This window comes from Musca autumnalis, unplaced genomic scaffold, assembly GCF_047663935.1.
Source record: "Musca autumnalis isolate F117 unplaced genomic scaffold, ASM4766393v1 scaffold_4, whole genome shotgun sequence".
Taxonomy (NCBI): Eukaryota; Metazoa; Arthropoda; class Insecta; order Diptera; family Muscidae; genus Musca; species Musca autumnalis.
In genome coordinates this window covers 113,668,212-113,693,810 of record NW_027411977.1, presented here as the reverse complement: position 1 = coordinate 113,693,810, position 25,599 = coordinate 113,668,212, and the positions used below count along the sequence as shown (strand labels likewise).

General features: G+C 36.6%; 1 protein-coding gene across 32 annotated transcripts in view; it reads left to right on the top strand.

Moving 5' to 3' along the window:
- The window catches only part of LOC141402734 (uncharacterized), a 313,145-nt gene that overhangs the window by 252,435 nt on the left and 35,111 nt on the right, over window positions 1-25,599 (top strand). For 16 of the 32 annotated variants that reach the window (XM_073984624.1, XM_073984622.1, XM_073984617.1 and 13 more), the window contains 2 exons: window positions 15,350-15,764; window positions 16,015-16,035. In XM_073984624.1, the coding sequence (XP_073840725.1) occupies window positions 15,350-15,764; window positions 16,015-16,035 (436 nt within the window). The remainder of the gene's footprint in view (window positions 1-15,349; window positions 15,765-16,014; window positions 16,036-25,599) is intronic. The other 16 variants (XM_073984628.1, XM_073984627.1, XM_073984626.1 and 13 more) reach the window with 1 other exon arrangement.

The following is a 25,599-nucleotide window of genomic DNA, read 5'->3' as shown; positions in this document are numbered from 1 at the left end:
GACAATGTAATATGAGACACAGGAAACCCAGCTAATTACCATGAAAATGCGTAATATGTTTTATTTTCCTATTACTGTCTTCCCATATGAAAAGGTATTGAATTATCATTTGCAGTGAATGAAGTCAAAACTAATAGCTGACATTAAATTGCCAATCATGCAAATAGACATACATACATATGTACGTATTATACCACAATGCTATTCATTTGTTAGTCTGCATTTAAGGCTATATTAGGGTAGTGCTGTGAATTGTATAATTTAATAATTTTATTGTATAATTTAATAGACAGTGATAAAAATTGTAGTTTAATTATTATTTGACATCGTACGAATTATTATAACAGATCCGTTTTGATTACACAAAACTCTAATAGAATGAGATGTATCAATATATAACATTATGGACCTCTTATATGACAGAATGATATTTCCGTACTTGGTGTTATAATGTTATCTGCATGTCAGCCTAATGAACATACAGTGGCACAGGAAAGTATACATACACCCTGCAAAAATTCAGTTTAGGCTAAATCGTTGGGTTTTTTACAGCAACAACTGCACTGTGTGGCTCCTTGGTGACAAAATAACCATAATTACACAAATTTATTTTAATCTAATACGTACATTTAATACAATTAAAGAAATTCAATTTTCACAACACAGAAAAGTATACATACACCCCAAGAAAATACGAGTATTATCGTAAAATTTATGGAATTAGTAGCAAAATTTATACATTTTTTAGTTTTGGAGAATGTCTCTGGGTGTGTGAATATATTTTAGAGAAAAGACAATAATTTTTGGGGGTCAAATGCCGTTACTTAGGGTCAAATTTCATATATGCCTCGTTAAAGCTGACCCTTGCTTAATATTTTGCGTTTTTAGGTAATGTACTTTATAAAAAGCACAAAATTCGTATCAGATGGCAAATCTTGAGACCCTAAAAAGCTTTGAAGTTGTTTTTGTGCATAATATACCTTCCTGAACGTCGATAAATGCACGTTTTCCCTCAGATTTCACAGGAAGTTAATAGATTCCGCGGAATTCTTGGTGCAAATTACATATAGATGGCCTTGAATTGCCTTGTAATATTGTCGGATACAATGCCTGGGCATTAATTGAATCAGAAATGTGACATATTTTGTTACAAACCTGTTCCCAAAGCTTCTAAAGCAACAAAATATAATCACTACCAAAAAACCATGAAATTTGTACTGTGAACAACGTCGTTTTCGTATTATGATCATTACCGTTACTATAGGCGCGAAACGTTTCGTATAATTGTATATTTCTGAGTCAATTGATGCCCAAGCATTGCATCCGACAATATTACAAGGCAATTCAAGGTCATCTATATGTAATTTGCACCAAGATATCCGCGGAATCTATTCACTTCCTGAGAAATCTGAGGGAAAGCGTGCATTTATCGACGTTCAGGAAGGTATATTATGCACAAAAACAACTTCAAAGCTTTCTAGGGTCTCAAGATTTGCTATCTGATACGAATTTTGTGCTTTTTATAAAGTACAATACCTAAAAACGCAAAAAATTAAGCAAGGGTCAGCTTTAACGAGGCATATATGAAATTTTACCCTAAGTAACGGCATTTGACCCCCAAAATTATTGTCTTTTCTCTAAAATATATCTGACACACCCAGAGACATTCGCCAAAACTAAAAAATGTATAAATTTTGCTACTAATTCCATAAATTTTACGATAATACTTGTATTTCCTTGGGGTGTATGTATACTTTTCTGTGTTATGAAAATTGAATTTCTTTAATTGCATTAAATATACGTATTAGATTAAAATAAATTTGTGTAATTATGGTTATTTTGTCACCAAGGAGCCACACTGTGCAGTTAATGCTGTAAAAAACCCAACGATTTAGCCTAAACTGCATTTTTGTAGGGTGTATGTATACTTTCCTGTGCCACTGTATGTATGTATACATACATATGTGGGTATGTATGTACGTACGTTTCTTGATAAAGCCAAAACCAGTACTGGAGTTCAAGATCAATGTACTTCTTTATATGGTATCTTTTTGTGCGTTAATTATTCTTATGTTTGCCTGATCTCTTATTCTTCTTCGTTCATTTTTTTCAATGAAAATAAAAAAATACATACATATGTCAAGATCAAACATACGCTACACAATAAATGTTATGAAAAGACGTATCGCAATGTTGAGAACATTAAGATATAAAACACGTGAAACTTATCATTGCACAGTGCTTCAAAAATTGAAAAAAATTCTTCTTGCAAAAAATTGGATAGAAGAACTAAGTACAGTTAGTTCGCGTTTGTAGCTTCGATCTTTAAAAGAAAAGGCTTTAAATTCAAAAAGTTGAGGTAAAACTTGCTTGCTTTATTGGCTATCTCATGGTCATATGTCGAATAGAGTTCGAAGATGTGCCATATCGGTCCACTTCTTCGGGTATCTTCTACAAAAAAGATTTGGTCCAAACTTTGAACATCCTATTTGTCTTTCCAGATATAGGTCGGGTTCAAATATGGTCTATATATTCACTGCTTCGGGTAGGTCCCACACAAAATTATCATGCGCACCATTTTAGCGAAAATTTTTGGACTTTTGTGGTGGAGGTAACTGGAGGAGTGTCGATTAGGGATACGTAAAATCGATTTCGGTTAATCGATTAATAGATTATTAGCCGCAAAATTTCTAAAAGTCGTAGTCGACTATTGAATGTGCGAAAACCGGATAATCGATTTTTCTTAATCGACTTTCGAAGGACGGAGTCAACTATTATTCGTAGTCGACCATTAGAAGTAGTCTATTATTATTCCTAGTCGACTATTAATCGTGGACGACTATTAGTCATAGTTGACTATTGGGTGTGCTAAAATCGCGTAGTGGACGGTACTTTTTTATACATATATATGTACATCATGGATCGCATCAATAAAAATGGTCGATTATATTCGATTATAATTGGTTTTCGGCTGTTAACGAATAATCGAAAGTCGACTTTTAGTACACTCTCAAATAATCGACTAACCGAAAATCGAGTTTTAAGTTTTTCACGAAAACCGTATAATCGAAAAACCGATTATTGCATTCCACTGCGTATCCCTAGTACCGATATGGCATATCTTCAAACATAAACTAAGTTTGTACAAAATATTATGAATGTCAAATTTTTGACCGAATCGGCTGATCCGTTCGAGAATTATCGTACGCACCAGCCACTACACATGGTGCCATAGAGTTTTGTTTTACAACTTTCGGGCAATTTCCTCAGGAAGTATGGACTTGCTTCTGAAAAAACTTATATCGTCGTAATGGGGAGAGCGAATACAAGTTGCTACAACTAAAATCAAAGCGATCCGAGTGCAGGTTCTAAACTGAACTTTTCCTAAATTTTGTGCGGGAGGTACCCGAAGGAATTGACAAATATAGTCCATATTAGAACCTGAACTATGACTCGTAAAAGTATTACGAGGTGCAAAGTATGGACCAAATCGGTTACTCCCTTCAAGAGTTACACTGTGCAACATTTTTGAGCCAATCGCGTATAGGATAAATAAAAGACCTCCGTAGGAGGCTTCTATAGCATAGAAGACCTCCCTAGGAGGCTTCTATAGAATAGAAGACCTCTGTAGGAGGCTTCTATAGAATAGAAGACCTCTGTAGGAGGCTTCTATAGAATAGAAGACCTCTGTAGGAGGCTTCTATAGAATAGAAGACCTCTGTAGGAGGCTTCTATAGAATAGAAAACCTCCGTAGGACGCTTCTATAGAAAAGAAGACCTCCGTAGGAGGCTTCTATAGAATAGAAGACCTCTGTAGGAGGCTTCTATAGAATAGAAGACCTCCGTAGGAGGCTTCTATAGAATAGAAGACCTCCGTAGGAGGCTTCTATAGAATAGAAGACCTCCGTCGGAAGCTTCTATAGAATAGAAGTCCTCTGTAGGAGGCTTCTATAGAATAGAAGACCTCCGTAGGAGGCTTCTATAGAATAGAAAACCTCCGTAGGAGGCTTCTATGGAATATAAGACCTCCGTAGGAGTCTTCTATAGCATAGAAGACCTCCCTAGGAGGCTTCTATAGAATAGAAGACCTCCCTAGGAGGCTTCTATAGAATAGAAGACCTCTGTAGGAGGCTTCTATAGAATAGAAGACCTCTGTAGGAGGCTTCTATAGAATAGAAGACGTCTGTAGGAGGCTTCTATAGAATAGAAGTCCTCTGTAGGAGGCTTCTATAGAATAGAAGACCTCTGTAGGAGGCTTCTATAGAATAGAAGACCTCTGTAGGAGGCTTCTATAGAATAGAAGACCTCTGTAGGAGGCTTCTATAGAATAGAAGACCTCTGTAGGAGGCTTCTATAGAATAGAAGACCTCTGTAGGAGGCTTCTATAGAATAGAAAACCTCCGTAGGAGGCTTCTATAGAATAGAAAACCTCCGTAGGAGGCTTCTATAGAATAGAAGACCTCCGTAGGAGGCTTTTATGGAATAGAAGACCTCCGTAGGAGGCTTCTATAGAATAGAAGACCTCCGTAGGAGGCTTTTATGGAATAGAAGACCTCCGTAGGAGGCTTCTATAGAATAGAAGACCTCCGTAGGAAGCTTCTATAGAATAGAAGACCTCCCTAGGAGGCTTCTATAGCATAGAAGACCTCCCTAGGAGGCTTCTATAGCATAGAAGATCTCCCTAGGAGGCTTCTATAGCATAGAAGGCCTCCATAGGAGGCTTCTATAGCATAGAAGACCTCCCTAGGACGCTTCTATAGAATAGAAGACCTCCCTAGGAGGCTTCTATAGCATACAACACCTCCGTTGGAGGCTTCTATAGAATGGAGGACCTCCGTAGGAGGCTTCTATAGAATAGAAGACCTCCGTAGGCTTCTATGGAATAGAAGGCCTCTGTAGGAGGCTTCTATAGGAGGCTTCTATAGAATAGAAAACGTCCGTAGGAGGCTTCTATAGAATAGAAGACCTCCGTAGGAGGCTTCTATAGCGTACAACACCTCCGTTGGAAGCTTCTATAGCATACAACACCTCCGTTGCAGGTTTTTATAGCATATAAGACCTCTGTAGGAGGGAAAACAATGTGGCTAACCTTTAAAATACCGAAATTCGGGGGGTACCGTTCTATGGGGGCTATATCAAACCGTCGATCTATTCCGATAAATTTCTAAATACCAAATTTCCGATATATCGGTAAGATAATGTGGCTAAAACCTAAAAATACCGACAATCAAGAGATACGCTTCTACACGCAGAGAAAAAAAATATGATTGATCCAACAATATTCGAAGAGCAAAATATGTATTTTAAAGATATTGTTAGATTCCGTAGTAGTATTCCGACTCCAACAATCGTTTTTGTTAATACAACAATTGTTTTTGTCATATCCAACAATAGTTTTAATCCACTGGACAATATTATTCTCTTTTCTTCGACAATTTTATTCTCTTCTCTCGGTATTCAATGCCGCGGTGAAAAAAACAATTTTGGTGAGTTTTGTCTGTATGAGTTCCTATTAGGCCTGAGCATGAATAACAAGAATATGATTGATCCAACAATATTCGAAGAGCAAAATATGTATTTTAAAGATATTGTTAGATTCCGTAGTAGTATTCCGACTCCAACAATCGTTTTTGTTAATACAACAATTGTTTTTGTCATATCCAACAATAGTTTTAGTCCACTGGACAATATTATTCTCTTTTCTTCGACAATTTTATTCTCTTCTCTCGGTATTCAATGCCGCGGTGAAAAAAACAATTTTGGTGAGTTTTGTCTGTATGAGTTCCTATTAGGCCTGAGCATGAATAACAAAATCCAGTCATTTCGGTGGAATATTAACGTCACAACCTTTAGAATTAGGAAAATGGGAGCTACCGTTCTATGGGGGCTAGACAAATTTCATATGGAAAGTTTTATACCGCAAATGAAGACTACACACCAAATTTCAGCCAAATAGGGATGTACCGTTCTTTGGGGGTATATGAAGGCGTGAACCTATACCGGAAAAATTCTGGGGGAAAGTTTTATACTCCTAGCGAAGACTAAATGCTAAATTTTAGCCATTTCAGAGGAATATTGAGGCCACAACCTTCAAAATACCGAAAATCGGGAGGTACCGTTCTATGGGGGCTATATGAAGGCGAGGACCTATACCCACAAAATTCTGGCGAAAGTTTTATACCCCCAGCGAGGACTAAATACCAAATTTCAGTCATTTTGGTGTGATAATGAAGCTAAAACCTTAAAAATACCGAAAATCGGGTAGCACCGTTATATGGGGGCTATATCAAAACGTGGACCGATACAGCCCATTTGCAATACCAAACATCCTAGGAGTAATACAAACTTCTATACCAAATTACAAAGCTCTCTCTTAAAAATTGCGAGCTGTATCTTGATTTCAACAGACGGACGGATGGACATGGTTACATCGACGTAGAATTTTATCCTGATCAAGACTATATATATTTTATAGGATCTCCGATGAATATTTCGATTTGTTACAAACGGAATGACAAATTTAATTATATCCTCCATATTATGTTGTATCCTATATGACGATTTTTTCCGCTGTAACAAACATTTTGAAGAAAATTATTTTTTAAAACAGAAAGTATAGAACGTATCTATGTATTTGATTATTACCAAACTCTTACAAAGTGCATTAAAATTCAGCTTAGAGTTTTAATATTTTTTATTATACCGCCAGTTTTGAATATTTTTGAAAACAGCGGAGGCACGCGCAAAGGGAAATTTGTTAAAATCAAAATTCCAACAATAACCTCACAGGCAACTGTGGTGATGTTATTTTCAACTCACAGAATTCGACGAATTCTTAGTTGATACGTGTTGACATGTTGCAGAATATTATGATTTTGGTGTTTCTTTGGAAAAGCCGAAAATTGAGTGTGAATCTCATTCATATGGGAATACTAGACACTTAAAGAGTTCGGTTTTTCGCTAAAAAGGCATCATTTCAAAAACTGAGAAGCCAATTGATAATTCCCTTCGCCGCACAGTGGGGTGAGATCCCGAAAGAGGCAGATTAATTCAGGGGAGCATTTGGGTGGTCTAGTGTTAATATTTTTCGAATGTCTACGCCTCAATTAATATAACGGAACACACTTTTGGTGCATATCAGGGGTTAGAAGAGGGTTGTCGAAGCCCTCATAAATATGGGACCATAAAAGTATGAAGTATTTTCACGGTTTTATTTACATTTCTTATTTAAATAATCTCAGATGTTTCAATATGTTCAAATATTGATTGGACTAATATATTGCCAAAAATTGTAAAGTTATACTAATGCTTTAATGTGGCTCCCATATGAGGGTATTTCCCGATTTTATGTATTTTTAGGGTCTTGAGCACAATTTTTAGCATATTTTTCTTCAAATTAAGATTTATAGTTCCGAGTTCCTAAGAATTTATCTTGCAAAAAAATGCCCATATAGGTCAATGTTTTGGAATAGTCTACATATAGAAGTGCAGACAAATGAGGGGATTTTCGAATATTTTAGGCACATATTGGAACTAAAGTTTGTCAAATTGTGAATTGTGCATTTTGAAGGAACTAAAAATATTTTTACCAGACATCCTCCTATATATTCTCGTTTTGGAATAACCTCCATATATAGAAGCAGTCAAATATGACATATTTTGAAGATGTTACCCGTGCATTTAGTAGATTTTTAAAATTTTTGTTTCAGATATAGTAAAAATTATGGTTAAACCCAAAAAAATTTCGAAGTGTGAGAATTATTGATAGCTCTATGTACATAGATTTTCTGAAAAGAAATTATACTAACTTTTCAAACAACAGTATCGCCCTGACGAACCGACATTTTTGTCGTACGTAGAGTAAACAAGTAAGAAAGTATCAGTCAGCTGAGCCGACAGAGATATACCCTCAGCCACGTACCCGAAGAAAAAAAGTTAACACAATACTTCTGTAGGTTTTTTAGCTGTTGGGAAAATTTTCCAGGATGGAAAGGGCCGCAAAAGACTACATGTTGCAACAAAATTCAGAATGATCCAAGACGAGTGCATTTTTTCCAAACTTTGGGTAGGGTGTACCCATAGGAGTGATCCAGTACATATTCGGACCTAATACAAATCTGTAGGAAATATTTTTTTCTTTATTAGTCTATGGATATTTTCCTTACAGACTATATAATTAAATATGTTGTACTTAATTTTCTGAATTTAAATATATTACAATTTTACTTTCCAATTTACAAAGTTTGAGCTAAATCGATTTCTCTCTGAAAGGGTTATTTTACACATTAGCCAGTTTAGGAGGTGCCGGAAGGATTTTCTGGACCTTTTTGGGTCATTATCTCAGGAAGTATGGACTTTCCCACGAAAAAAATTACAACGTCGTATCAGGGGCCGGAAGTGCAACCTGCTGCGTCACAAATTAATAAGATCAGAGAGGAGTTCTTAAACTATACTTTTTCCAAATTTTACTCAAATGAGTGGACCGATATAGTCCATATTAGAACTCGATCTATGCCTGAAAGTATTATTACCAATAGCAAAGCAAATTCGGTTATTCCCTTCTAGAGTTATCATGCCCACAATCTTGGCGAAAAATTTTGAACCTTTGTGGGGGAGGTACCGGAAGGAGTGGACCGATATGGTCTATCTTCGAATTTAAACTAAGTTTGGACAAAATATTGAAAGACCCAAAATTTTAACCAAATATGTTGATCCGTTCGAGAGTTATCGTGCACTACAAATACGACACATGGTATTATATGGGTTGTTTGCAGTTTTCGTGCTGATTTCTGAGGATATATGGACTTGCTCCTGAAAAAAATTATATCGTCGTAATGGGGGTAGTGAATACAAGTGGCTGCAATAAAAATCAAAGCGATTCGAGAGCAGGCCTTAAACTGCACTTAAGCAAAATTTTGTTTGGGAGGTACCCGAAAGAGTGAACCAATAGGGTCCATATTGGAACCTCATCTATGTCTGGTAGAAATGTCACGATGTGCAAAGTATGGACTAATTCGGTTACTCCCTTCAAGAGTTATCATGCGGACAATTTTTCCGAACATTTTTGAACTTTTGTGGGGGAGGTACCTAAAGGAGTGGACCGATATGGCCCATCTTCGAACTTAAATCAAATTTGAACCAAATATTCCGATACCCAAAATTTGAACCGAATCGATTGATCCGTTCGAGAGTTATCGTGCGCACCAGCCAGCCAGACAGACGGACAGACAGACAGACAGACGGACGGACATTGCTAGATCGACTCAAAAGTGTCTGAAACGGATATCGTACAAACATACTTGGGGTCTAAAACCATTATTTCGATGAGGCACATTTTTGGCCGTATCAAAGTGTAAATACCCTCTTTAGCCTAAAGGCTGAGGGTATAAAAATACACTCAACGCTAAATAACAAATACAATAAAAAAACCAGTAAGGAACGGATCAAAGTCGGGCGGTGCCGACTATATGATTCCCCACACCACTGTGAATATGTAAAATATAAATCGGAGCTATATCCAGATCTTAACCGATTTCGATATAATTTTGCACATTTATTCCCTGACCGAATTCAGTCACACATTCCAAATATCATTGAAATCGGACTTATATAGCGTGTTTGGTGCAGCAAATACGCGAAATCGGCCGAAAATATATATGGGAGCTATATCCAAATCAGAACCGAATCCGATATAATTTGGGACACTTATTTCTAGACCGAATTCAGTCACACATTCCAAATATCATTGAAATCGGACTTATATAGCGTGTTTGGTGCAGCAAATACGTGAAATCGGCCGAAAATATATATGGAAGCTATATCCAAATCTGTACCGATTTTCACCAAAAGCAATAGCGTTCTTCCTATGGCTAAAAAAAATTTTAGTCCCCAATTTTCAGCTGTACGTTGCGAACAAAAATACACGGACAGACGGACGGACATGCAAAAGTCGACTCAGAAAGTGATTATATGTATATCCCCAAAAGGAACTATGGGTCTATTTCGTTTCCTTTTGTATGTTACATACAAATGCATAAAGACATAATACCCCTTACCACAGTGTGGTGTAGGATATAATAACAACCATAAGTATAATAGCGAGGAAAAAAATCCATAATTAAAATTTTTTTTTAATAAATGACTATTTGCACCATTTCTTCAATAAAAAAATAACGGCAAAAAACGGCACGAGTTATGAGTTGATTTTGAAAGAAAACACTCTACACCATAGATGGGCTTTCTCGCACTCCAGCGTTGCTATGGTTTGTTTCTCTTTTTCTTTGTTACAACATAAATAAACATTTACGGGTTGTTTTGTTATTTTATTTTTAATAAAATCGTTTTTTGTAATTGTTTAGATGTCGTCGGCGTGTTAAAAATATTAAAAAAGTAAAACAATTCTAACAAAAACGCTGTTTTATTTTTCCCTTAAAAAATATTTAAGAGTAATTTTGACCATCTATGCTCTACACTAAAATACAAAATAAAAATTTTCACACCGTGTACTTTCAGAAAATATGAAAAATATGGACACATTTTTACTTAATTTTAATTATGGTTGTACACCACATTTTCTACAACGCGGTTTTTCTAAAATGTTAATAAGTACCTGTATTTGACTATTCCATTCAAAAATTATCACTTTTGATACGCAAAATCAAAAATATTACACATTAAAAACAGCAAATTTTATTTTTTTGCTGGTACTTTTGAAAATGTGAATAAAAGTTCAACTTTAGCACAGTGTAACTGTAAAAATAAACAACATATGACCTTGATATTTTCGGTACAGACGTAGAATTATTTACCCTATAACCGTATAATAATAGTTGTTCCAAAAACCGAATTTCATTTTTTGAATTAATCTGCGTGTTTTGAGATTTCAACCCTCTGTGCGCCGGGATGAAATCATGATATTGGTAGCGATCAGTAAATTTTTGCAACACTGTCAGTTCGTTTTGAAAAACATTACTCTCTGTAATAGAGGGTAATAAATGAAGTTGAGCCAATGGGGGAATACTCCACTCAAGCAATTTTTGAAAACAAATTGTACATCCATATAATTTGACATATTCTTTCATCGAATCATGGCTAACAATTTGAGTTTCCCCGTAAAAAATTGATCCGTGTAAAGCGTACGCACAGAGGTAGTGGTGTAGATTAGGATATATAGTTGCGTTCAAAATAATAGGAGTGATGGTCCAAAAAACATGGTTAAACTTCTCCATTTTGGCTTATTTTGTATATGGTTAACATTGTTGACATTCCAACTGTTATTTCATTAACTGAAATGTGGTAATTTGTATTAAATTAATTACTGTAAAAAAGTGTCAGTCGGCTTTGCCGACAGATATATACCCTCAGCCAATGTGAAGCGAAACTTTCACCTCCGGACAGATCGAATGTATTTAAGGTCTCCCTTAGAATTTTGTGGCCCTTTTGGAAAATTTTAAGGAAAATTCTCTTATTTGAAGACAAAATTTTGATATATTCAATAAACTCACAAAAATATATGAAGGCTGAACACCAAATTTCTGTAATTTTGAGTGGATAATGTGGCTAAAACCTTAAAAACCCGAAAATTGGGCGGTACCGTTCCAATACCAAAAATTCTCTGTAAAAATATTTCGCAAGACCTGGCGAAGACTAAATACCAAATATCAGCTACATTGGTTGTTTAATGTGGCTAAAACCTTGAAAATACCTAAAATCGCGCGATACCGTTCTATTGGAGCTATATCAAAACGTGGACCTATGTACATAATTTTTGACAGAAAAGTTTTTGCTCCATTGGGAACCCTCAATGCAAAATTTTGGCGTATTTGGGCGTGAAACATATGTAAAATCTTCAAAATTCCGAAAATCGGGAGGTACCGTTATATGGGGTCTATATCAAAACGTGGACCTATGTCCATAATTTTTATCTGAAAAGTTTTTTTGTAAAGTGAAAACCCCGCATCTCAAAATTCAACCAATTTGGTTGATGAGTTTAGCTAAAATATTCAAAATACCGAAACATTAAGAAGTACCGTTGCATGGGGACTATCCCAAAACGTGGACCGACCTTCCCAATCTTTTGCTCTCGACATTGTCATTGAACTATAAGTATTTATACCAAAATTCATCTGCCAACGCCAACTCCTTTTATATTTGGCTACCGTTTATTTGAACTCGCGACATAGTGCAGCGTTTTTTGAGGTTATGCGCCATTATCTCGGGAACTATGGACTTGCCCTCAAAAAAAATTACAATGACGTAACGGGGGCCGCACGAACATCCTGCTACAAAAAATTTCATAACGATTCGTGAGGTGTCACTAAACTGCACTTATTTCAAATTTTGTGTGGGAGGTACCTGAAGGAGGGGACCGATATAATCCATATTCGAACTTGAAGTATGCCTAGAGGTAGTATTACCATATGCAAAGTTTAGTTCAATTCGGTTACTCCCTTCGATAGTTATCGTGCGCACAAGTTTTGCGACAATTTTTGAACATTTGTGGGGGAGGTACCTGAAGGAGTGGACCTATATGGCCCATCTTCGAACTTAAATCAAATATGGACAAAATATTTCGATACCCAAAATTTGAACCGAATCGATTGATCCGTTCGAGAGTTATCGTGCGCACCAGCCAGCCGGACAGACAGACAGACGGACGGACATTGCTAGATCTACTCAAAATTGTCTGAAACGGATATCGTACAAACATACTTGGGGTCTAAAACCATTATTTCGATGAGGCGCATTTTTGGTCGTATCAAAGTGTAAATACCCTCTTTAGCCTAAAGGCTGAGGGTATAAAAAGGATAATAAAAATATTTTTAGTTGAATTTACGACCAAAACTGTAAATATTTTAGTTGATAGTACTAATTACAATATATTTGAATTTTTTTGAAAACACAAGTCCTTTGGTAGTATTGAACAGGCTATTGTTCTTCTGGCGACTTTTCCCATAAATTAAGCACTTATTGGGGAATTCAATGGATTTTATAAACAAAACCTTTATTGATTGGAGCTGTTTAACACTCTGACTGTTACCTCAAACAAAACATAATGATTGGTATCCCATAAATTGAAACCAAATTTCAGCCAGTTTTCATTAATCCTTTATGAAAGGATCGGCCAAAACAGCGCTTTTATAAGTCACTTATTCCTCGACCAAATAAAATTATGAGGTCCTCAGGATATTAGGCTTTATGCACACAATCAATTTCACTTCTATTCCAAAAAAATTTTAAAGCGTGAACGGTTGAAATTGGTTTTACACAATATATGATAATCCGGCTTTGACTACTCTATGGTTGGCATACACCGTAGTATATTTTTCTACATAACTTCACGTTTTTCGTTCAAAAGTACTTAATTTATATTAGTTCTCATAGTGTTTTACACGATGCAAAAACTAATAAACATATCATCCAATTTTTCAAATATAAACAAAATAATTGTTCTGAGTGTAGTTAAGATGCTAAGGGCCTCAAAACATTATTTGGAAGGAAGGAAGGCATTAATGCCTTATAAACACGCTTTTTTGGTCGATCCTTACATAAAGGTCTTATGGAAACTAGTTAAAGCTTCGCTCAAGGATTAAAATACACAAATTTATGGGGAACCAATCATTATGTATTGTTCGCGGTAACAGCTAGAGTGTTAAACAACTCTAATCAATAAAGGTTTTGTGTATAAAATCCATCGATTTCCCAATAAATGCTCAAATTATGGGAAAATAGCTGCAAGGACAATATCCTGTTTATGGGCACATCCAGAGACCTTTTTTGTTTTCAAACAGCCTTCAAATTATATCATAAAAACAGTCGTAAAAGAAAGGTACATTATCAACTTCCCCCCGAAAACATTTTAGTTGCGATGTTGAGTGTATTTTTTTAGAAGTATACCACTAAGAATGTTTGCATAAATTAGAAATATTCATGTCACCTTATTAAGAATTAGGAGGAACTCCAGGCAAAAGCTAGTTTTCGTGGGAGCACCTTAAAACAAGACATTGGTTTATTAAAGGATTACCAGTAGGGTAAGCATTTTTTGGACGTACATATACATAAAGCCATTTGGTTTGTTATTCGTCTATGGGAAATTATGTTGCGTTGATACATAGAAGGTACATATTTTCTTGTGTTCCATTTGCTAAATGTCCTTGGAGGCACTTTCTTATGTTCCATTTATATTTACATAAGAATGAAAAAATATAATTAGAAAGATATCCGTTATGCATGTACACAAAGACTCTCAACAAGAAAAAGGTTTAATATAATATTTCAGAAAACACACAAATTGGTAACCCTGTACCACTAAGAATAACTGTATGAAGAAAAACATCACAACTCACATTAGGTGGAATGAAACCACCCAACAAATCTAAAACAGAAGAAAACAAAGAAAATCATATTTGGAGTATGGGTTTGCGCATGTCTTGATTGTGTCATACATTCATGACACCATGAAAAATTGACTATGAAAATAAAATAGGATTGTGAGATGACGTTAGTCAAAAATGAACAGCTTTAGTTAATAGTACAAGAAACAAACAAAAATCCGACAAATTCTTAATAATAAATAATAAAAATATCTCGTTTTTTTATAAGAAAGAGAAAAAAATAAAATGTCATGTACAACAATTACGACCACAACAACAAACACTGTGGATGATAAAAACAATGAAAAAGTGTGTGATATGTCACCGAATACGGCAAGACGCGTACGCACCGATTTGAAAACATCACAAAATGTTTATTTGACCAAAACATATGGACCAACACATTCAAGGACGTCATCGCCCATTGCAATTAAAACACGGCAACAACATTCGGATAAACAACATCAACGTAAACATTCACCATATCACCAGAGGCAACAACAACAAGCTTCGCACGAAAATCTTCATACCAATCATTATTCTTATAGTAGTCCAAAAAATTCTCAAAATAAATACAAAAACAATATTACGACATCCTCCAATGTTATGACGTTGTCATCGTCACCATCGCCGTCATCGTCATTGCCGAGAAATGTACGCATTACGGCTTCTACCTCGGCTGCATATAATGCAACTGCAACCACAACAACAACAAGTGTTCCAACAACTGTTGCTAGCACGCGAAAATATTTGCGACGTAGCAATTTTATACTGACTGCTGCCAAGCATGTTGTCGATGATTCACGTATTCTCTCCACCAGTGCACCCCACGAAGGTTCATCATACCTTAGGTCTATTTTCAAAATTATTCTTGACTTTTTTCACACACACACAGATAATCTGTTGTTTTCTTAATTCATACCACACAATAATATAGAATGCAATGTTTAATATCATTTTTTTCTCTCTCTTTTTAGTGCTCACTTGCCTGCACGTGCAACCCGTTTGTTGAATCGTTCTCGCATGCAGCAACACTGTACCCTGAACAACGATAACGATTCCGACAGCACCAGATCACCATTAAGTACACGCCGTCATCACAATACAGCCACATCTTCACGTAATTCCACAGCGTCATCTGTGGCCAACAACTACAATAATCAAGGCAACAATAGCAGTGGTAACAATACAGCCAACTCATCGTTGCAGCGTCGACATCAGCAACAGCATCATCAGCCATCATCATCGTCATCCTACCATCAGCATCAACGTGATACGCACAGTTCATCGGACGATCTCATGTTGTATGATAAATCATTTAGGAATGCTATGATCCAAGATGTGCTGCAGTTCAAGAAACAATTGTTACGTTTGCGAAAAATTCTGCAGGAGGTATGTAGCAGCTTCGTGGGAATGAAACATGTTGTGGCAAAATTATTACTTTTTGTTTGTTTCTTTTTGCAATAATTTTTGTTTCTCTTTTTTTGTATTTTTGGTATTATGGTATCGCACATACTGATCGCATCAAACATGATCAACTATACTGCACACATGCACCAACTTACTCTCAACACTGAAATTCTGAAATATGCTGTTTTACATTTTCTGGATGTTATACTATTTTATTTTATAATTTCGCAAGAATGAAAATTGTTTGACGAGGGTAGGTTTTTACATTTTTTTTTTGTTTACTTCTTTTACTTTACTATTATACCTGTAAATTCATTTCATGTTTATATTTTTACATAAACACTCTATTTTTTATTGCTGAGTTTAAAATCTGACTTTCGAAGGCATAATTTATTTATTTATAAAAAGTTTTATATAAATTGAATGATGTTCATTTTAAGCTTTAGTTATAAGTTATACGGTTTGTAAAGTAGCAGTTTACACAAGTTATGGTTCAAGGGCTTCTAACACGCCGAAAGCAGCTGTTTGTAAATTGTTGCATAGTACGTAAAAATACTGAAAATTTGTCCTCTAAACCAAATTTAAGAACGTATTTCCCCTCCTCTTTATTTGTTGCTTTTCTTGTCCAATTAGGAATAATTTGTATTTTAATCTCGTCTTCTACTTGCTTATTCCATCGAAGACTAGGTTTTCCAGCTCTAAGTGTACCGCAATGCGGCCCGTGGAGGGTATAATTAAATTTGTCATTCCGTTTGTAACACATCGAAATAGACCCTATAATGTATATATATGTATATACTAGCAAAATGCCCGCTACTTCGTATGCGGAAAGGATATAAAAAAAAAAACAAATAAACAATATATAATATGGAAATGACAAACACTGAAAATTTGGTCGCACTAAAACCAATTTTAATAAATATTTATTTTTATCTTAGTACTGTACGTACCCCTTAAGTTCGATTTTCAAAAAGATCAGCCGTATCTCACCCTTACACATTAACAGCGAGATCAACGTTGCACACCAATACACACCCTAACTCCAAAAAATAAAAATTCCAGCACTGTCCCTACACCCAAAAACAAATTGAGTACCATTAAGTAATTTTCGTATACTTATGGTACGTATTTCGACGACATATCTCAGCCATACACGGACATTTATACAAAATAATTACAGTAAATTCCATAATAATTACAGTAATTCCAAATCTCAAGATTCCAGCTGTATCCGTTCGTCCAATTCCAAATTGTACCAAACTTAGTATCAAGTCGAACTCTTCGTACCCATAAGTAAGATTTTCCAAAACTACCTCAATCCTTCACTTTAGTAGTAATCTTACATCCAAATTTCAGGATTCAAACTCTATCCGTTAAACCAAATTAAAATTGTACTAAATTTAGAACAATTTATAACTTCCGTACCAATTTTCAAAACTTCCTCAACGCAACAGGGCTACAATAATCATACTTTCAAATTGCAGGATTCCACCGCTATCCGTTCACCTACATACAAATTGTACTAAATTTAGTACCATTTAGTGCTTTTCGTAACCATAAGTTTGCTTTTTCAAAACTATCTGAATCCTACTCTTCGACTGTAATCGTAATTCCAAATTTCAGGATTCCAGCTCTATTAATTCACCCGAATCCAAATTGTATCAAATTTAGTACCATTTCTTTCCCAAACAAAAATTTCAGTATTCCAGCTCTACCCGTTCACCCAAATCCATATTGTACCATATTTAGTACCATTTAGTACTTCTCGTACCCATACGTACGACTTTTCAAAATTTCCTCAATACTACACTCCTACAGTAATCTTAATTCCTAATTCCAACACTATCCGTTTACTAAAATTCAAATTGTACCAAATTTAGTGCTTTCTGTACCCATAAGTACGAATTTCCAAAACTACCTCAATTCTACTGTCCGGCAGTAATCTTAGTTCCAAATTTCAGAATTCCAGCTCTATCCGTTCATCCAAATCCAAATTGTACCACATGTAGTACCATTTAGTACTTTTCGTACGGTACGAATTTCCAAAACTATCTCAATCCTAAACCCCTACAGTAATCTTAATTCAAAACTTTAGGATTCCAGCTCTATCCGTTCACCCAAATCCAAATTTAGTACTGCTCGTAATCATAAATACGAACTTCCAAAACCATTTCCTTATTTCAACGCCATTTCCCAACCTTGATTCCCATACCATATTTGAAGATTCTAGCTTTATCCATTAAAAATATGCAATTTAGAAACTTTTCGTACACTTATAGGTCGAGTTTCTAAGTACCCTTTGGTACATCTTCCTAACTCTCCATCAATGACCATTCGTTCAAAATTTCAGATTTCTAGCTCTTCGCGTTTGCACCCAAATCCAAATTGTAATAAATTTAGTACCATTTAGTACTTTTCGTACACATAAATACGAATTTCCAAAATTTCCCCAATCCTATGCTCCAACAGTAATCTCAATTTCAAATTTCAGGATTCCAGCTCTGTCCGTTCACTCGAATCCCTATTGTACCCAATTTAGTACTTTTCGAACACATAAGTACGAATTTCCAAAACCACCCTCATATCTGAGTCCTACAGTTCACAGTAATCTTAATTCCAAATTTCAGGTTTCCAGCTACATACATACGTTCACCCAAATCCAAATTGTACTAAATTTAGTACCATTTAGTACTTTTCGTACCCATAAGTACGAATTTTCAAAACTACCTCAATTCTACACCCCACCAGTAATCTCAATTCCAAATTTCGAGATTCCAACTATATCCGTTCACCCAAATCCCCATTGTCCCAAATTTAGTACCATTTAGTACTTTTCATTCACATAAGTAAGAATTTCCAAAACTTCCCCAGTCCTACACTTCAACAGTAATATTAATTCCAAATTTCAGGTTTCCAGCTCTATCCGTTCATTCAAATCCAAATTGTACTAAATTTAGTACCATTTAGTACTTTTCGTACACTCAAGTTTCCAAAAACCCTTTGGTGCATCTTTCTTACTCTTCATCAGTGATCCTCAGTCCAAATTTGAGGAATCAAGCTCTATCCGTTCACCCAAATCGAAAATGTACCAAATTTAGTGCTATTTAGTATTTTTCGTACCCTATGTACGAATTTCCAAAACTTCCACAATACTAAACTCCACCAGTAATTTCAGTTCCAAATTTAGAGATTCCAGCGCTATCCGTTCACCCAAATCCCCATTATACAAAATTTAGTTCCATTTAGTACTTTCCGTACTCATAAGTACTAATTTCCAAAACCACCCTCATATCTCAATCCTACACTTCAACAGTAATATTAATTCCAAATTTCAGGTTTCCAGCTCTATCCGTTCATTCAAATCCAAATTGTACTAAATTTAGTACCATTTAGTACTTTCCGTACCCATAAGTACGAATTTTCAAAACTACCTCAATCCTACACCCCACCAGTAATCTCAATTCCAAATTTCGAGATACCAGGTATTATCCGTTCACCCAAATCCCCATTGTATCAAATTTAGTACCATTTAGTACTTTTCATACACATAAGTACGAATTTCCAAAAGTTCTTCAATCCTACACTCCAACAGTAATCTCAATTCCAAATATCAGGATTCCAGCTCTATCCGTTCACCCAAATTCCTATTGTACCAAATTTAGTACTATTTAGTACTTTTCGTACACATAAGCACGAATTTCCAAAACTACCCTCATATCTCAATCCTACACTACAACAGTAACCTTAATTCCAAATTTCAGGTTTCCAGCTCTTTACGTTCACCCAAATCTAAATTGTACTAAATTTAGTACCATTTAGTACTTTTCGTACAGATGATTGGTAATTTTGCAAACCATTTCCTTTTAGAAGCACCACTTCCCAACCTTGATTTCCATACCAAATTCCTATATTCCTATATTCCTGGGGCCTATTATTGATTTCATTAATTATTTAGCGATTTCTTCAAATTACAGATTTTGAAATTGAATAGTTATATCTGTACATCTCCATGTACGATAAAATTCTTAATTGCAAATAAATCGTGGTAATATGCACAATTTTATTGCACTTTCATTAATTTGCAAACATTTAGTTATTACCAAAAAGTGAGGTCCATACACTTTTTAGTTGTTGTTATTTCTGGCCGATTTCTGAATTTATTCCCCTAATGTTGTCTTCAACAGCAACTCATTTGTTCAACAAACCCAACATCATTTATTGAAAGAATTTTTGTTTTAATTTTAAATTGAAAAACAACATTTTTACAAATGCATCGTTTGTAATCATTTTTTCTAACTGGATTTTAACGAATGAAAATCTTTTGTGCGACACCTGTTATGTGAAAACTAAATCAGGATATGTTTGTATTTTTTGCGTAATTGATGTTTATACCATTATCACCAATTGCAATGGAAGATAACAAATGTCTTGTCTTTCTATTATTTAGTGGTTTACGATAAAATAAGTGCGCCTAGAAGTAAACTACAAAATTTGAAATTATGTGTGATCGTTTACGGTATCATGAAGTTATAGCATTGTTAATTTGACACATGTCTTGCAGAGGGCCAACTAAGTGAATAAGTACGTAATAATAATGAAAAATAAGGATTTTTGTTGTTGTTATTTTTTGTGGTTCCAGGACGAATTTTCTAAAACCCGGCCTTATCTCGCACATTTGCATCAACAGTGACCCACTGGTAAAATTTCAAGCTCCTAGCTTTAGCCGTTTTGGCTGGGCGTTGATGATGAGTCAGTCAGTCAGTCAATCACTTATCACCAAGCTCATTTATATATATAGATATTCGTGATTAGGGTAAAATTCTAAGTCGATATAACCATGTCCGTCTGTCCGTCCGTCTGTTGAAATCAAGATACAGCTCACAATTTTCAAGATAGAGCTTTGTAATTTGGTATAGAAGTTTCCGTTACTCCTAGGATGTTCGGTGTTGCAAATGGGATATATCGGTCCACGTTTTGATATAGCCCCCCATACAACGGTACCCCCCAATATTCGGTATTTTGAAGGTTTTAGCCGCATTGTCACACCGAAATGGCTAAAATATGGTACTTAGTCTTCGTTTGAGGTATAAAAGTTTCCCCCGGAAATTTGTCGGTATAGGTCCACGCCTTCAAATTGCCCCCATAGAACAGTACCCCACGACTGAATGGCTGAAATTGGGTATTTATTCTGCATTTTGGGTACAAAACGTTCCATATGATATTCGTCTGTATAGGTCTATGCCTTCATATAGCCCCCTAGAACGTTACATCCAGATTTCCGGTATTTTGAAGTTTGTGCCATCAATATTCCACCGAAAGTGTTGAAATTTGGTATTTAGCCCTCATTTGGGGTATAAAACTTTCCATATGAAATATGTGGATATAGGTCCACGCCTTAATATAGCCTCCATAGAACAATACCTCCCGATTTTCGGTATTTTGAAGGTTGTGGCCTCAATATTCCACCGAAATATCTGAAATTTGGTATTTATTCTTCATTTGGGGTATAAAATTGTTCACCTAAATTTGTCGGTGTATGTCTACGCCTTTATATAGCCCCCATAAAACGGTACCTCCCGATTTCCGGTATTTTGAAGCTTGTGTCTAAAATGTGTGTATTGTGGCTTCATTTGGTGTATAAAACTGTCCACCTGAAATTCGTCGGTATAGGTCCACGTCTTCCTATATCCGCCGTAGAAGAGAACCTCTTGATTTTTGGTATTTTGAAGGTTTTAGCCACATTATATTACCGAAATATGGTAAATTTGGTACTTAGTATTTTTGAGTCTAAAAACTCTCCACCAGAAACTTTTAGGTATAGGTCTACGTTTCAATATCGTTGTGACTTGATACGTTTAAATAAGCTGATATCTAGACAGCGGAATGCTATGCAAATAAATATATGGTTAGGATGGTCGTAGAGAAAATTTGTTTAGACAGAAACTCGTTTTATCACAAAATAAAACGAATTAGGCCCAGAAATGTTTGCATTTCTTGCATGTTTTGACATATTTGCATAGAATGTGCATATACAAAACCATATGCAAGGGGTTGTGGACTGAATATCCTACCGAAATGCCTGAAATTTGGTATTAAGTCTTCGTTTGGTGTATGAAACTTTAAACCTGAAATATGTCGGTATTGGTCCACGTCTGCATGTAGCCCCCATAGAACGGTAACTCCCGATTTCCGATATTTTAAAGGTTGTGGCCTTAATATCCCTCCGAAATGGCTGAAATTTGGTATTAAGTCTTTCCACCTGAAATTTGTCGGTGTAGGTCCACGTCATCATATAGCCCACAAAGAACGGTACCTCCCGATTTTCGGTAGCCTCAATATCCCACTGAAATGGCTGTAATTTGGTATTATGTCTTCGTTGGGGGTATGGAACTTTACACCGAAAATGAGTCCGCATAGGTCCACGTCTTCATATAGTTCCCATATAACTGTAGCATCCGATTTCCGGTATTTCTAAGGTTATGGCCTCAATATCCCTCTGAAATGGCTGAAATTCGGTATTAAGTCCTCCTTGGGGGTATGAAACTTTCCGCATGAAATATGTCGGTATAGGCCCAGACCTTCATATAGCCCCCAGAGAACGATACCACCTGATTTTCGATATTTTGAAGGTTCTGGCTATGGTTATACATGTCTCTATTTTATTGACTTGTCTGTGAGACATGCCTAAATACGTCCGTATTCCCAAAGCGTGTGTGGTGAACACTTGTAGTCTTATGAATACTACCGAAATATGTACGTCGAGCGTATTTTATTTCAAGCTGAACAAATTAAACTATGACTTACTTACTTACTTAGTTGGCCCATTACAGAACATTTGTTCCATAGACCGAACTAAGAAAAGATCTCCATTCCTCTCTGTTTTTCGCTTGACTTTTTGGAATACCGCGCCTTTCCATTTCTTCATCCACTTGTATGCTCCATCGAAGCTTAGGCCTACCGATTCTGCGTGCACCGCCATGTGGCATGTATTCATACGCCTTTTTAGCGGGTTCATCATCGTTCATTCTCATGATATGGCCTAGCCAACACAATCGTTGCATCTCGATACGTTTAACTATATTCATGTCTTTGTATAGCTGATAGAGCTCGTGGTTCATACGACGTCGACATTCACCGTCAACGCAAATCGGCCCGTAGATCTTTCGAAGAATTTTCCTCTCAAACACACCAAGCACTGCCTTATCTGCTTGCGCAAGTACCCATGCTTCGGAGCCATACATTAGCACGGGTAGTATCAGCGTTTTGTATAGTGTTATTTTTGTTTGACGAGATGTGGCTTTGTTTTTAAATTGCTTACTTAGACCATAGTAGCATCTGTTGGCCAATACAATTCTTCTTCTTATTTCACAACTGATGTTGTTTGTTGTGTTTATGGCAGTGCCGAGGTAGACGAAGTCTTTAACTACCTCAAAATTGTAGGTACCAACTTCCACAGTTGGCCCGAGCTCTATGGACGCTTTGCGCGTCGACACCATCAATTTGGTCTTTTCGCCGTTTACCGCCAGACTCACTTTCGCAGATTCTGCTTCGACCTTCCTAAAGGTATCAGTTACTTCCTTTACTGACCGTCCCATGATGTCTATGTCATCAGCATAGGCAAGTAACATGTGGCTATTGGTGTAAATTGTGCCATTTCTTTTGACATTTGCATCTCGTATTACCTTTTCCAGCAAAATGTTGAATAGGTCACACGAAAGGCTGTCTCCTTGTCTGAAACCTCTTTTGGTACAAAATTCTTCGGAGAGGTTCTTTCCAATTTTAACTGAGGACCTAGTATCAGTTAAAGTCATCTTACAAAGCCGGATGAGCTTTGCGGGGATACCAAATTCAGACATTGCGTGGAATACCTTTGATCGGAGGGGACTGTCGAATGCTGCTTTATAATCGACAAAAAGGTGAAATGTGTCGATCTGCATCTCTTGGGTCTTCTCGAGGATTTGCCGCAGGGTAAATATCTGGTCAATGGTGGACTTGCCAGGTGTAAAGCCACATTGGTATGGTCCAATTATTTCGTTGACCATTGGCTTTAGTCGTTCGCACAATATCCCTGACACTATCTTATAGGCAATAGGGAGAAGACGTATGCCCCTATAGTTGGAGCATGCAGTCTTATCTCTTTTCTTGTGGACGGGACATAGGATGCTCAGGTTCCAATCGTCGGGTACGCGTTCTTCCTGCCAGATGGTGCTAACTAGCTGATGCATACACCTTATCAGCGCGTCGCCTCCGGTTTTAAACAGCTCGGCTGGTAAGCCATCGGCTCCTGCTGCTTTATTATTCTTCAGCCGGTTGATTGCTGTTTTTACCTCATCTTGGCCGGGCGGTATACATTCTATACCATCTTCTGGGATTGGATCTGTGGTATCATCGTCTTCGCTACTATTGGATACCAGCAGATTGGAGAAATGTTCCTTCCATATCCTGAGCACGCTGTCTGTATCTGTTACCAGATTACCTTGCTGGTCTCTACAGGAGAATGTGCCTGTACCAAAGCCATCTGTTTGATGTTTCACTCTTTGGTAGAATTTTCGGACTTCATTCTGGCTCCTGTACATCTCGATTTTTTCACACTCCCGCTTTTCCATTTCTCTCTTTTTCTTGCGGAAAAGACGTTTCTCCTCTCTCCTTTTCTCCCGATATCTCTCTCGTGCGCTACGCGTTGCTACTGATTGTAAAGTAGCTCTATATGCCGCATTTTTCTCTTCGGTAGCAGCACGACACTCCTGGTCATACCATGAATTCCTTTGTGGAGGTCTCTGGAATCCAAGTATGGATTTTGCGGCTGTTTGCATGGAGTGGGCAATATGTTGCCATTGTGCTGTTATGTTATCGGGACAAGGAGTGCTCGCGTTAAGCAATTGGGCTAGTTGAGTGGAATATGCTGTGGCTATCTGTTGTGTTTGCAGCCTATCGATGTCCAACTTCCGCGTTGTGTCTGTTCGTGCTTTATTTGCAACGTTTAGACGGGTACGTACCTTTGCTGCAACAAGGTAGTGGTCCGAATCAATGTTTGCGCCTCGGAACGATCGTACATCCAACACGCTGGATGAATGTCTTCCATCTATTACAACATGATCAATTTGATTACTTGTTCTTTGATCTGGAGACAGCCAGGTGCCCTTATGAATATCGAGATGATTAAATCTGGTACTGCTAACTACCATGTTTTTTGCAGCTGCAAAGTCTATCAGCCTCATACCATTGTCAGATGTTTCACTGTGGAGACTGAATTTCCCGACTGTTGGGCCAAAGATATTCTCCTTTCCAATTTTGGCATTAAAATCGCCTAGAATGATTTTAATGTCATGGGCAGGGCAACGGTCGTATGTTTCTTCTAAGCGCTCGTAAAATATATCTTTGGTCTGTTCGTCCTTTTCTTCAGTGGGAGCATGAGCGCAAATAAAGCTGATGTTGAAGAATTTAGCTTTTATTCGAATTGCAGCAAGTCTTTCATTCACTGGGGTGAAGCTGGATACCAGATGTTTTAGTCTCCGACTAACTACGAATCCGCAACCAAACTCATGCTTTACGTCATGGCAGCTATAATACAGTGCGTCACCTTTAGGTGTTGTTGTGACGCCTTTCCCAATCCATCGTATTTCCTGTATGGCAGTAATATCGGCCTTGTACTTTTCAAGTACGTCTGCCAATGCGAAGACTGCACCTTCTCTATAAAGAGTGCGAACATTCCAGGTGCAGATTCGCAGATCATGGTCCTTAAAACGTTTGCGGGGTTCGTCAACTTTAGAGGGGTTTGTTTTTCTTTTCTTTCGTTTTTTCATAGTAGGATGTTTTT